Source organism: Anomaloglossus baeobatrachus, chromosome 7 (assembly GCF_048569485.1).
Source record: "Anomaloglossus baeobatrachus isolate aAnoBae1 chromosome 7, aAnoBae1.hap1, whole genome shotgun sequence".
Lineage (NCBI taxonomy): Eukaryota > Metazoa > Chordata > Amphibia > Anura > Aromobatidae > Anomaloglossus > Anomaloglossus baeobatrachus.
The window spans coordinates 276164482-276177617 of NC_134359.1; the positions used below are offsets into that span (position 1 = coordinate 276164482).

General features: G+C 44.1%; 1 protein-coding gene across 1 annotated transcript in view; it reads right to left on the reverse strand.

The window, feature by feature from the left end:
* Positions 1–3162: 3162 nt before the first annotated feature.
* The window catches only part of LOC142245448 (uncharacterized), a 138772-nt gene continuing 128798 nt past the window's right edge, over positions 3163–13136 (reverse strand). The window contains exon 4 of the mRNA XM_075318163.1: positions 3163–6158. Coding sequence (XP_075174278.1) covers positions 5020–6158 — 1139 coding nt within the window. The 3' untranslated portion in view covers positions 3163–5019. The remainder of the gene's footprint in view (positions 6159–13136) is intronic.

The window sequence follows — 13136 nt, forward strand, 5'->3', positions numbered from 1 at the left end:
CACTATAACCACACCACATAATGACCAAATAATACCACACACGAGACAAATATCAGCACAACATGACTAGAGAACATATTACTACCACACAAGGACATATACTACAATAATGGTCATGAAAACTAGAACACTAATATTACCATCAGTGCCATTATACACAGGAGCTCTGTATGGTGACATTATACACTGTATACAGAGCTCCTGTGTATAGTATGTGTGTGTCCATGGAATACACTGACTTACCAGTGACGTCTCTAGTTGAAGTTATTCATCTTCACTTTTCTTCTTCATCCGGCACTGACTGCTATCACTTCTTAGTGCCATGACGCAACGCTACTGAAAATAACAGTCACCTATAGCCGATCACTCCCAGAGCACATTCCTCACTATTTCCCCAATTTCTACACTATGTCAGACTCTTGTTCCCCCATTGGAGAGAATATCCTCAAAATTAACTTATATTTCATCAGTAACAATGTCCCCTAATTTGCCCCTACAGTAGTTATGCCCCACGTGCCACCATAAACTAATAATCTATGTCCCTCATCCTGGCCCCTTTTATTTAATAATGTCTGGGGAAACAAGTGGAATGAGAAGGGGTTGTTAATTGCTTCCTGCACAAAATATCCCCCCACACACTGCTCCTCTCCAAAATAGCCACACAATGTGCCCCTTTCCATAATGTCCCCCAAAAATTGGCCCTTTCTATAATATCTCCCCCATACTAAATCCATGTATAAATCCCCCCCCACTCCTCATTATACTATGCTGACTTCCACAATCCTCGATGCCTCATAATGTCCCCCACTGTTCTATTATGTCCCCTACTGCCTTATAATGTCACCCACTGCCCTATAATGTCCCCCACTGCCCTATAATGTCCCCCACTGCCTTAGTATGTCCCCCACTGCCTTAGTATGTCCCCCACTGCCTTATAATGTTCCCCACTGCCCTATAATGCCCCCTACTTCCCTATAATGTCCCACACTGCCCTATAATGTCCCCCACTGCCTTAGTATGTTCCCCACTGCCCTATAATGTCCCCTACTGCCCTAAAATGTCGCCCACTGCCCTATAATATCCCCCACTGCCTTATAATGTCCCCCACTGCCTTATAATGTCCCCCACTTACCCATCATATGCTCCTTAAAGTCCCCCACCGCTTCTTAATGCCCCTTGTAAAATAACACTGCCCCTCCCCCACCGCAGCCCCTCATGTAAAATTATTGTACATCTTTGGTTCCTTTGGAGCGCTTACCTGTGCCTGCACGTCCTCCTCTTCCTCCTTGCAGCTGTGGCCCTAGTGATGATGTCGGTGCAGGATTGAGGCGCACTCCTCTGCCTCAGTCCTGTGGCGTCCTCCTCTTCTGTAGCCCCGGTGATGACGTCCCATCGCGGTGACTGGCTGAGCAGCGCTGCTCTGCCTCCTGTCACTGGCCGCACTGTAGAAATGTATGCGCGCCTAAAAGACGCGCATACATTTGAATACCGACGTGGTCTCCAAGTCCTGCACACCTCATCGGTGCAGGCCTGGAGACTCCCGCAGTGCACCGCTAGGACCTTTGGTGAGTCACATGACACACGTGATGTCACTAAAGGTCCTGCAACTGCGGAAACTTCAGTGATCGTAGAGAACTTGTACGATCACTGAAAATTATGATTGAAAGGCTAGGGACATCAGAGCGTGGGGGCCCTGGATGAGCTGCCAAGTCTGCCCACCAATAAAGGCCGGCCCTGAGAAACAGGCGGCCCCGCACAGATGCCCCGCACTATATAACGCACGTGGGGGGAGGGGGGGCACTGAGGACCCAGGGCCTACCGGGGGATTCTCCGCTACCCCGGTGGGCCAGACCGACCTTGTGATATGTGATATGTATAGAGGGTCGTGGCCTCCTTATATACACACAGTATGATAGTCCCACAATTTTCCATTTTAATTATTTCTTATGAAGCATCTAAAGGGTTAACAAACATCCTTTAGCCAGTTTTGTATACTTTTGTGGGGTGCTATTTTTAAAATTATATCCCTTCAGGAGAATTTCCAATATTAAGGCCCCTCAAAGTGACTTCAAAACTGAACGGGTCCCTAAAAGAATAAGTTTTGTAAATTGTCCTAAAATAATGTTTGTTTAAAAGAACTGAGAGTTCTTGATTTTCTTGAGTAGTTGATACCTTTTAATGGCTAACTGAAAAGATGGTAATAATAGCAAGCTTTCAAGACTACTCATGGTTATACCATGCCTGATGAAGAGACCTGAGTAGTCTCGAAAGCTTGCTATTATTACCATCTTTTCAGTTAGCCATTAAAAAGGTATCAACTACTGAGGACTCTCAGTTCTTGTAAACAAACTTTTTTTATCTCTGCTGGCTAACACGGTACAAAGATATATTTTACCTGTACCTAAAATAAAGAAAACTTTCTGCTAAAATGTTAACCTTTGTGATAAAGTAAAGCATTATGCTGACATAGTTGACATAAGGGAAATGTTACTTAATTTTTGTTGTACAATATATCTCCTTGGTTTACGGGTATAACCAAAGTTTGAATATTTCAAAGGTTTTTTTTGTCAAATTTCTAGGAATAAAAGCAAAACATATTGATTTAAATTTATTACAAACATAAAATACAAAAAACCTGTTACGGTTGGGGAAGATAGGGGCGAAACTAATGACAGCCCAATCGCCACCCAAGATCCTCCGGGCAGATGACAAAGCCACTAGGAGACAGGTGGATGGACACAACTTCAGAGATATACGAGTATATATGAGGAACCGGTGGTATTAGCTTCACACCACTGCACACGAGATATGCCCTGTTACAGCACAGGCAGCTACTGTATATATAAAAGGAATCAGTGGTGTTGCTGCACAGCACACAAGATGTGCCCTGTTACTGCACAGCTATCCTGACTGAGCAACTGGTTCCCACTGCGGAGCAACCGCCTTGCTGAACCCGGTTGCCTCCGATGCACTACCAGCCCTACGCGGTTTCTACCTAGGCAGCTCACTAACAGCACCAGCCTACTGCTGGCACTGCACCGACCTATCTGCCATGCCCCTAGGTACCGACAGCTTACTGCTGGTCACCCACACAGACAGATGCAGCGGGACCTCTGCGCCTAAGCCCTGACACTAGCATTAACTGGGCACAGTACACCAGGCACAAAAACACCCACACTAGTTTGCCACAGGCACTGCAGACTATAGAACGGTTTGGTGCAATGGTCTCTCACAACTCAGCCTGCTGACTGAGCCACACACACAATGCAAATGACGCTTGCGCGCCAATGGGCATGGCCTAAGGTCTTTTATGGCCTAAACCCTGCCCCAAGCCAAATGCCATGTGGCAATGGCGCCGGTTGCAGCCATACAATGGCCGCCACGTCACTGCTGACATCATGGGGACCAATCAGCGACCACCACTGATGGCCAATCAGTGGCCGCCACATCACCAGTGACGCCTGTGACCGCTAATCAGCGGCCACCATGTCATTGATGATGTCACACGCAAGCGCGGTAGCGAGAATGCCGCACCAAGTGCCTGGAGAGGTTGCGGGAACCCACGCATGTGCGGTAGGGCGAACTGGGCACTTAGACTCAGAATGATGTACGATCCTAGCTACCTGACGCCTCTCAGCCAGACGCCTCAAGCGACGGACAGGTGGTGCTGCGGAGACGGCCGATCCCAATGCAGGAGACAAAGACGGGACCGTATCGGCTCGAGGCCCAGGGGAACCCCGAACCATAACAAAACCATTCTCAGTTGACTGAGATATGTTGAAAAATTCCATTGTTACTACAACAAAAAAATTTTAAAATGTGCAATTTTTATTAATATTCATTAAAATGTACCCACAAACAGACACACAAACATAAATGAGAATGGATCACGTTATCCTTGTAAATAACCAAGGAGTTTTATATACACTTACTTTAGGAAAGGGAAGGGAAACTAATATAACCCTATAAGGGTAGTGTATCCCTACCTAACAACGGAGGGTATGACACCATAAGTTACCAGGTGTTTGTGGGTACATTTTAATGAATATTAATAAAAATTGCACATTTTAAAATAGGGTTGAGATTACATGTTAGTCCCTTTTTGAGCACTCTACCCATAAATTTAACTCTGTTAGTTCTACCACAAAAAAAAGTAACAATTCAGATTTGAACAATTTTGCTTGGTCACTTAGGGTTAAACTGGCTTCTTCCCAGTGTGAGTTCTCTGATGTCTAACAAGCTGTGATTTCCTAATAAATCCTTTCCCACATTTTAAACATGAAAATGGCTTCTCTGCTGTGTGAAGTATCTCATGATTAACAATATCAAATTTCCTAACAAACAATTTCCCACATTCTGAGCAAGAAAATGGCTTCTCTCCTGTGTGAATTTTCTCATGTACAGTAAGTTGAGTGTTCGTATTAAAACATTTCACACATTCAGAACCTGAAAATGGCTTCTCCCCTGTGTGATTTCTCTGATGTCTAACAAGAGATGATTTCGCTGTAAAACATTTCCCATATTACATAGTTTGAAAAAAGACCTAAGTCCATCTAGTTCAACCTTCCTCCACCAGTTCTACATTTTGTCCCCAAGTCAATTATAACCAACAATGTTATGTGTACTGAGGAAATCATTCAGCCCTTTTTTAAAAGCCGTTATAGTATCTACCATTACTACCTCTTGTGGTAGGGCATTCCACAGTCTGACTGCTCTAACTGTAAAGAACCCTTTCCTATTTAGCTGCCGGAATCACTTTTCTTCCACTCGCAGTGTATGCCCCCTGGTCATTAGTATTGTCTTTGGTAGTAATAAGTTATGTCAGTCCTTTATATTGACCACACATGCATTTACACATATAAATGAGATATCCTCTGAGACGTTTTTTCTAAGCTAAACATATCTAACTTTTTCAACCTCTCATCATATGGGAAGCCTTCCATTCCTTGTAGTAGTCTAGTTGCCCGCCTTTGAACTGACTCAATCTTCTGAATTTCCTTTTTATTTATTTTTTTTATTTCATTCGGAGCATGAAAATGGCTTCTTTTCTGTGTGAATAAGCTCATGTTTAACTAGCATTCTTTTATATGTAAAACATTTTCCACATAGTGAACATGAAAATGGCTTCTCTCCTGTGTGAATTCTTTCATGTATAACAAGTTCAGATTTACTAGTAAAACATTTCCCACATTCTGAACATGAAAATGGCTTCTCTCCTGTGTGAATTTTCTGATGTGCAGCAAGATTTGGTTTATGTGTAAAACATTTCCCACATTCTGAACATGAAAATGGCTTCTCCCCTGTGTGAATTCTCTCATGTGTAAGAAGAGAAGATCTTTCTGTAAAACATTTCCCACATTCTGAACATGAAAATAGCTTCTCCCCTATGTGAATTTTCTCATGCGTGAGAAGATAAGATTTATGTTTAAAATATTTCCCACATTCTGAGCAAGAAAATGGCTTCTCTCCTGTGTGAATTCTCTCATGGGAAAGAAGATTAGCTTTGTTAATAAAACATTTCCCACATTCTAAACATGAAAATGGCTTCTCTCCAGTGTGAATTCTCTCATGTGAAAGAAGATTAGCTTTGTTAGCAAAACATTTCCCACATTCAGAACATGAGAATGGTTTCTCTCCTGTGTGCATTCTCTCATGTTTAACAAGATAACACTTCATAGTAAAACTTTTCTCACATTCTGAACATGAAAATATCTTCTCTCCTGTGTGAATTCTTTCATGTAAAACAAGATAAGACTTTGTAGTAAAACATTTCCCACATTCTGAACATGAAAATGGTTTCTCTCCTGTGTGAATTCTCTCATGTATAACAAGATTACTTTTCATAGTAAAACTTTTCTCACATTCTGAACATGAAAATGTCATCTCTCCTGTGTGAATTCTTTCATGTAAAACAAGATAAGATTTTGTAGTAAAACATTTCCCACATTCTGAACATGAAAATGGTTTCTCTCCAGTGTGGGATCTCTCATGTTTAACAAGTAGTGATTTATAAGTAAAACATTTCCCACATTCTGAACATGAAAATGGTTTCTCTCCAGTGTGGGATCTCTCATGTATAACAAGTAGTGATTTATAAGTAAAACATTTCCCACATTCTGAACATGAAAATGGTTTCTCTCCTGTGTGAATTGTCTCATGTGTAACAAGATTACTTTTCATAGTAAAACTTTTCTCACATTCTGAACATGAAAATGTCTTCTCTCCTGTGTGACTTCTTTCATGGACAACAAGATAAGATTTTGTAGTAAAACATTTCCCACATTCTGAACATGAAAATGGTTTCTCTCCTGTGTGAATTCTCTCATGTATAACAAGATTACTTTTCTTAGTAAAACTTTTCTCACATTCTGAACATGAAAATGTCTTCTCTCCTGTGTGACTTCTTTCATGTAAAACAAGATAAGATTTTGTAGTAAAACATTTCCCACATTCTGAACATGAAAATGGTTTCTCTCCAGTGTGGGATCTCTCATGTTTAACAAGATTACTTTTCATAGTAAAACTTTTCTCACATTCTGAACATGAAAATGTCTTCTCTCCTGTGTGACTTCTTTCATGTACAACAAGATAAGATTTTGTAGTAAAACATTTCCCACATTCTGAACATGAGAATGGTTTCTCTCCTGTGTGAATTCTCTCATGTTTAACAAGATTACTTTTCATAGTAAAACTTTTCTCACATTCTGAACATGAAAATGTCTTCTCTCCTGTGTGACTTCTTTCATGTAAAACAAGATAAGATTTTGTAGTAAAACATTTCCCACATTCTGAACATGAAAATGGTTTCTCTCCAGTGTGGGATCTCTCATGTATAACAAGTAGTGATTTATAAGCAAAACATTTCCCACATTCTGAACATGAAAATGGATTCCTTTCAGTGTGGAATCTCTCGTTTACAACCAAATTTGATTTCTGAGCAAAGCATTTCCTATATTCTGAGCAAGAAAATGTTTTTTTCTTAGTGGGCGTGCTTTTATTTTCCACACTTCTTCTGTGATTTTTATTGTGTTTAACAGTCTGTAATGAGAGTACATCTGTGGTGTTGCCATGATCTTCATATGTATCTTGTGTGATGCTACAATCTTCTGCTTTAAAATCTGGAGCTATCGGTTGTCCTTCAGGGCTGCTGGTACAGTCATCTGCCAAGAAGAAAACTGATTTATTTTTTAACAAAATAAACTTAAAAATTATATTAATCTAAATATGAAAATTCAAAATATAAGAAAAAGTAAAAGTAAAAATCTCCATACAAATTGCAAGGTATGTAGCAGTGTTCTATGAATAACTGTTTTATATGATGTGATGATAGCACAAAGAATCAATTTTACTAATCTTCATTCCCAATCATTACCCAGTACAAACATCAAAGAATAAATCATTTGTCACTGAATGCATATTTTATGCTAACATAAAAATTATCATTGCGGCAGCGCATTTGATCTTTAAACAGAAAATGTTCTGCAATAATAAAAATGTATGAATGAAAACAAACCATCATTACTATATCAAAATGAAAGCTAACAAGCCCCGATCAACTTCCTATATCATTAATGTAATGCCCTTACCAACGTCCCCGCACTGTCCTGTCCCCCTCCTTTGTCAGGGATGCCGACGCTCTCACCTTCCCGGTCGCTCAGCAGTGGATGCTCCATCTGCGGTCCCTACCGTCGTGACCTGGGCTCTGCACACGCCACACAGGCCTCCTGTGAGTGCTCTTAGGGCGCCTTAAGGGAGGTGACTGGGCAGTGAGGTTTATACGTTGCCAGTTCTCAGTACCTAACATTTCTACTTCTACATCGTACCATGTCGGCAAAGTAGAAAAAGAGGTTTCCAGCGCCAGGAATAGATTAAAAATCCTTTTTTATTGAAAATAAGGTAATAAAAATCCAGCAGGTACTGTAATACATGTCAGAAGGATGGCAGAACATGTCGGCAAAGTCTGCTATATCGGGCGCTACTGCATCGTACCCATCAGCCATGTCTGCTATATCAGACGCTACTGCATTGTATCTTATCGGCCGTGCCTGCCGCATCAGCCATCCCGGCTGCTCGTACCATATCAGTGACTATCCGTGTCTACACCAATGATGCCAGCTAACACAATACCATTCTTCCCGAGTGGGACCTGGTTACCACCTGCAATGCAACACCCTCACCTTTAGAGGCTCTGGTGAAAACATGGTGAGAAACCATAGTCAAGCCCCTCTAGGTTTCCTGTTTGCTGTGGCCCTGTGGGTCCACTCCACGTTCCCACCAGCGAGCATTACAATCAATCAGTTATATTCTTCCTATGTCGCTCGCTTTCAATCTTTAGGAAAAGTAGAAGGTTGTAACAGTCATCATTCTCTGAGCAGTGACTGTTTCAGCTCCCTACACTGCCTCAATGACTGTTACAGCTCCCTACACTGCCGCATGACTAGAAGTGAGTAGCTACAGGGAAAAAATAACTTCATTTTCTCCCTTTAGCAGCTCTTCCAGTAAAACAGACTAACGCAAGTTATATGTTATCTTCAGATTACCACTATATCTGCAGGAAATAGAGTTTTTGTACCTGACAGTGCTGGACACGCTCACATTGTGCTCATGTCTATGGATATGCTCAGGAGTCAGTGCTATTATGTGGCTTTTGTCTCACACACTCCCTGACAGCTATATGCACAGCGCAGAGTGGAGGAGCCATATAGTGGTATATGAGACGTCATGGTATTGGGTCAAACTCCTGGCTGTGACTATGATGCAATGTTTGTTTTTCAAGCTTTACCTGGTTCTGTATATCAAATAGGTAATATTAATAACATATTACCTATTAATAATAGTAATATATTAATAACAAGAACCAAGTGACCCATATTAAAACCACAAGTAGCAGGGGTGCTAACAATTCGATATGCCTATGGCTAATAGTATGCCTAAAAGGTTGAATAATGAATAAACAAACGGATTATTAAATTATATATTGTACCTGCACCCTATTTAGAACATTTGTAGCACACCCTACTACTGCATATTAAGATTGATCAACTCTCACCCTCCCAGGGGGCAGGCTTCAGGCCCGATATAATCCTTTTAACGGATCAGGGTTATATTTAATGAGGAACTGGTGGCAGTTGTACCGAGCTGGCAGGGCTCTGTTTTACTGGGGCTAGTGAAAAGGGTCTCCCAGCCTGTCAGGGCTGTGAGCAAGCATGGTGCTACGCCGTAGATTGCGTGGCTCACCCTCTCTCCCTCCCAATGCCTGTGTGGATAGGGGTGTCTGTGGAAAACTTTGCCAAGCTAACCTACGTATCCCCAGGGATTGCGGAATGTCACGTGTTGACAGAAGTGACGAGACCGTATCGTGTGACCCAGACATATTAGAGATGTCAGTGCGGGGTGGGAGGTGTGGTTCATCACATGTTGGTGACAGAAGTGGTATGTCTGTGTGGATTTAGAAGCCTGGTTGCCCTTTTTGTGTCCTCCTGAGAGGAAGAAGAGAGCATCGGACTTGCGCAACGGCGCTCTTCTCGAAATGTAGATCCGCAGAGCCCTGACAAGATCTAGAGTGTGAAGGGCTTTTTCAAAGGAGTGGACCAGAGCCGGGCAGAATGACGGCAACACAATGTCCTCGTTTAAGTGGAAAGAAGATACAACCTTCGGAAGAAAGGCGGGGGAAGGCTGAAGGACCACCTTATCATGATGGAATATCAGGTAAGGTGAGCGACAGGAAAGGGCCGCCAGTTCGGACACTCGCCTGATAGAGGTAATGGCGACTAAAAAGGCAACCTTCCAAGACAGTCGTTGAAGAGAGATTTCTCTCAGAGGTTCGAAGGGAGGAAGCTGAAGAGCTCCAAGAACCAGATTCAGATCCCAGGGATCTAAGGGATGGCGATAAGGAGGAACCAAATGCGGTACTCCTTGAAGAAAGGTACGGACCTGAGGACGATAAGCCAGCTCCTTCTGGAAAAATATAGACAAGGCAGAAACTTGTCCCTTAAGGGTACTGAGAGCCAGTCCCGAGTCCAGACCGTCTTGCAGAAAGGCAAGAACATTAGGGATTGAAAAAGCAAGGGGCGACCGATTATGACGGTCACACCAGGAAAGATAGGTCTTCCAGATCTTGTGATAGATACTGGCGGAGGAGGGCTTCTGAGCATTAAGCATGGTATGAACTACCTTAGAAAAAAGACCCGACTTGGCTAGAATCAACGATTCAAGCGCTACGCCGTCAAATGCAGCTGTGCTGTATTCTGGTGGAATATTGGACCTTGCGACAGAAGATTCGGGCGGTCGGGGAGACGCCAGGGAGTGTCGCTGAGAAGTTGGAAAAGCTCTGGGTACCAGGCTCTCCTGGGCCAGTCCGGGGCTACGAGGATTACCGGGATTCCCTCCGCTTTGATTTTCTTGATTACTCTCGGAATGAGAGGAAACGGAGGGAAGATGTAGGCTAGGCAAAACTGCGACCACGGAAAAACTAGCGCGTCGGAGCCGAGCGCTAGCGAGTCTCTTGACCGGGACATGAAGGGATGTATTTTGGCGTTCATCCGAGAAGCCATGAGGTCCACATCTGGGAGTCCCCAACGACGAGTGATCTGATGGAACACTTCGTCGTGGAGAGACCATTCCCCTGCCGCTAGACCTTGCCTGCTGAGAAAGTCTGCGGCCCAGTTGTCTACCCCCGGAATATGGACAGCTGAAATAATGGGAATGTGCATCTCTGCTCAAAGAAGAATCCTGGATACTTCTTTCATCGTTGCCCTACTGCGAGTTCCTCCCTAACGGTTGATGTAAGCCACAGCCGTGGCATGTCTGACTGGATCCGAACAGGGAGGCCCAATAGTAAGGGCTGAAAGTTCTGAAGGGCCAAAAATATGGCTCTGATCTCTAGAACGTTGATGTGCAGGGAGCACTTGGAAGGAGACCAGCGTCCGTGAACAGTGTGGTGGAGAAACACTGCCCCCCAGCCTATCAGGCTGGCATCTGTCGTGACTACTTGCCAGTGGACAAGACGGAAGGACTTCCCTTGAGATAGGGATGAGACTTGAGTCCACCAGATGAGGGAGCTGCGCACAGTCCGAGATAGGCATACTGATCGGTCTAGAGAAGCTGGATTCTTGTCCCAGGAGGATAGAAGATCCAGTTGTAGAGGGCGCAGGTGGAATTGGGCAAATGACACAACTTCCATGACTGCCACCATCTTGCCTAACACTCTCATCCCTTTCCGAAGGGATGTGTAACGGCTGGAGCGGAGAGATTGGGTGGCCCGGATCAGGGAAGACCTCTTGTCTTCTGGAAGAAAAACCCGGGACTGAGCCGTGTCTATCAGCATACCTAAAAAGGTGATGTGCTGATGAGGAATGAGGGATGACTTGTTGAAGTTGATAAGCCACCCTAGCCTTGACAGCGTGTCTAGGCAAATCTGCACGCTTTCTGAGCAAACTTGAAGAGAGCTCCCTTTGACAAGTAGGTCGTCCAAATAGGGAACGACCAGGACGCCTCTGGGATGTAAAATGGACATGACGGCCGCCATGACCTTTGTGAAGATCCGAGGCGCAGTGGCCAGTCCAAAGGGGAGGGCCCTGAATTGGAAATGACGGTGTCCTACGGCAAAACGAAGGAACCGTTGATGAGATACACATATAGGAATGTGTAAATAAGCATCTTGAACGTCTATGGAAGCTAGGAATTCTCCTGGTTCCCTGGCAGCTAGCACTGCTCTCAATGATTCCATTCGGAAGGTCCGAATCCGTACGGATCTGTTCAGTCTTTTGTGGTCCAAGATAGGGCGGACAGAGCCATCTTTTTTGGGAACGACAAAAAGGTTTGAATAGAAACCTTTGCCGCGCTGTTCCAGGGGCACTGGAATGATAACGTTTGCCTTCTGTAAAGAGGCTATGGCCTGAAATAAAGCCTGGCTTTGCATTGGTATTGGCTGCCGTTAGGGCTGACAAACTAGCTGCATCTAGGGAGCCGTGAAGCAAATAATTAGAGGCTAGAGAGAACAAATCAAGGATCTCAAAAGCCTCCGGAGGAATATTACAAGAGCGAAGCAACCTGCGCAGGTTTTTACTCCACACACCCATAGCTGTCGCGACCCATGTCAAGGCAAACAGGGGGCGAAGAGAGGAGCCCGAAGCCTGGAAAATAGATTTGACCGCAGCATCAACTGCGCGGTCGGACGAGTCCTTGAGAGATGCGTTGTCTGAAACAGACATGACCGTGTGTTTAGCCAGTCTGGATACTGGCGGATCCACAACGGGGGGTACTGATCAGGTCTTAACCATTTCAGATGGAAAGGGATAAGCGAATGAAGTGAAGGGTTTTTTATTAAACCTTCTATCAGGGTGATCCCACCGTTTAGATATGATCTGACGAAAAACCAAATCCTGGCCAAAGGACTTAGGAGGCTTCTTGGCCCGCTTGATTGCCGACTGAGAAGTTGGGTCCGGAGGCTGATCAGAAATCGACAGAGTGATTGATAGCTGAAATTAGTGTGTCTTCTATATGCCTAGACTCAGAAAGGACATCTGAATCAGAGCCAAAGTCTTGAGAATCGTGACTACTAAAGAGAATCGTGACTACTAAAAGTTACGGAACCTCGGTCAGACTGACCGTCATCTGAGTCGGATGAGGCGTAGAGGTCGCAATGGCGCCTTTTGGAAACAGCCTTTTTACGTTCTGGAGAAGAGGGACCAGGCAAAGCAGGCGGGCTCCTCTGAGGGAGCTGAGCCGGGGGAAGGCTGTGGGAGCCTGTGGAAGGCTGGGATATCTGAGCGGCAAGGTCCTCTATCCTTTTAGACATTAGAAGAGCCCATGCAGGAATTACGTCATCAGACGGGGGTTCTGCCTGGCCGGAGCAGAATCCAAAGACTGCACGGCCTCCTGGTCTGGCAACGGGGTCTGTTGTGACACGGTAGAAGGGGCATCGCAGCCCCGGCATAGTGGATAGCTTCGGCCATTAGAAAACGAGCGTCCACAGGTGGTACAATTAGCAAGAAAAGAGGAAAAAGAGGCGATCAAACAGTCCATTAATGTGCAATATTTATTTTATTATCAGGTGCAGGTAAAAAACACCATAAAAACATAAAAACAAAATTCAAACTGGGCAAATCCACCTATAATTATTACTGAACAATCAT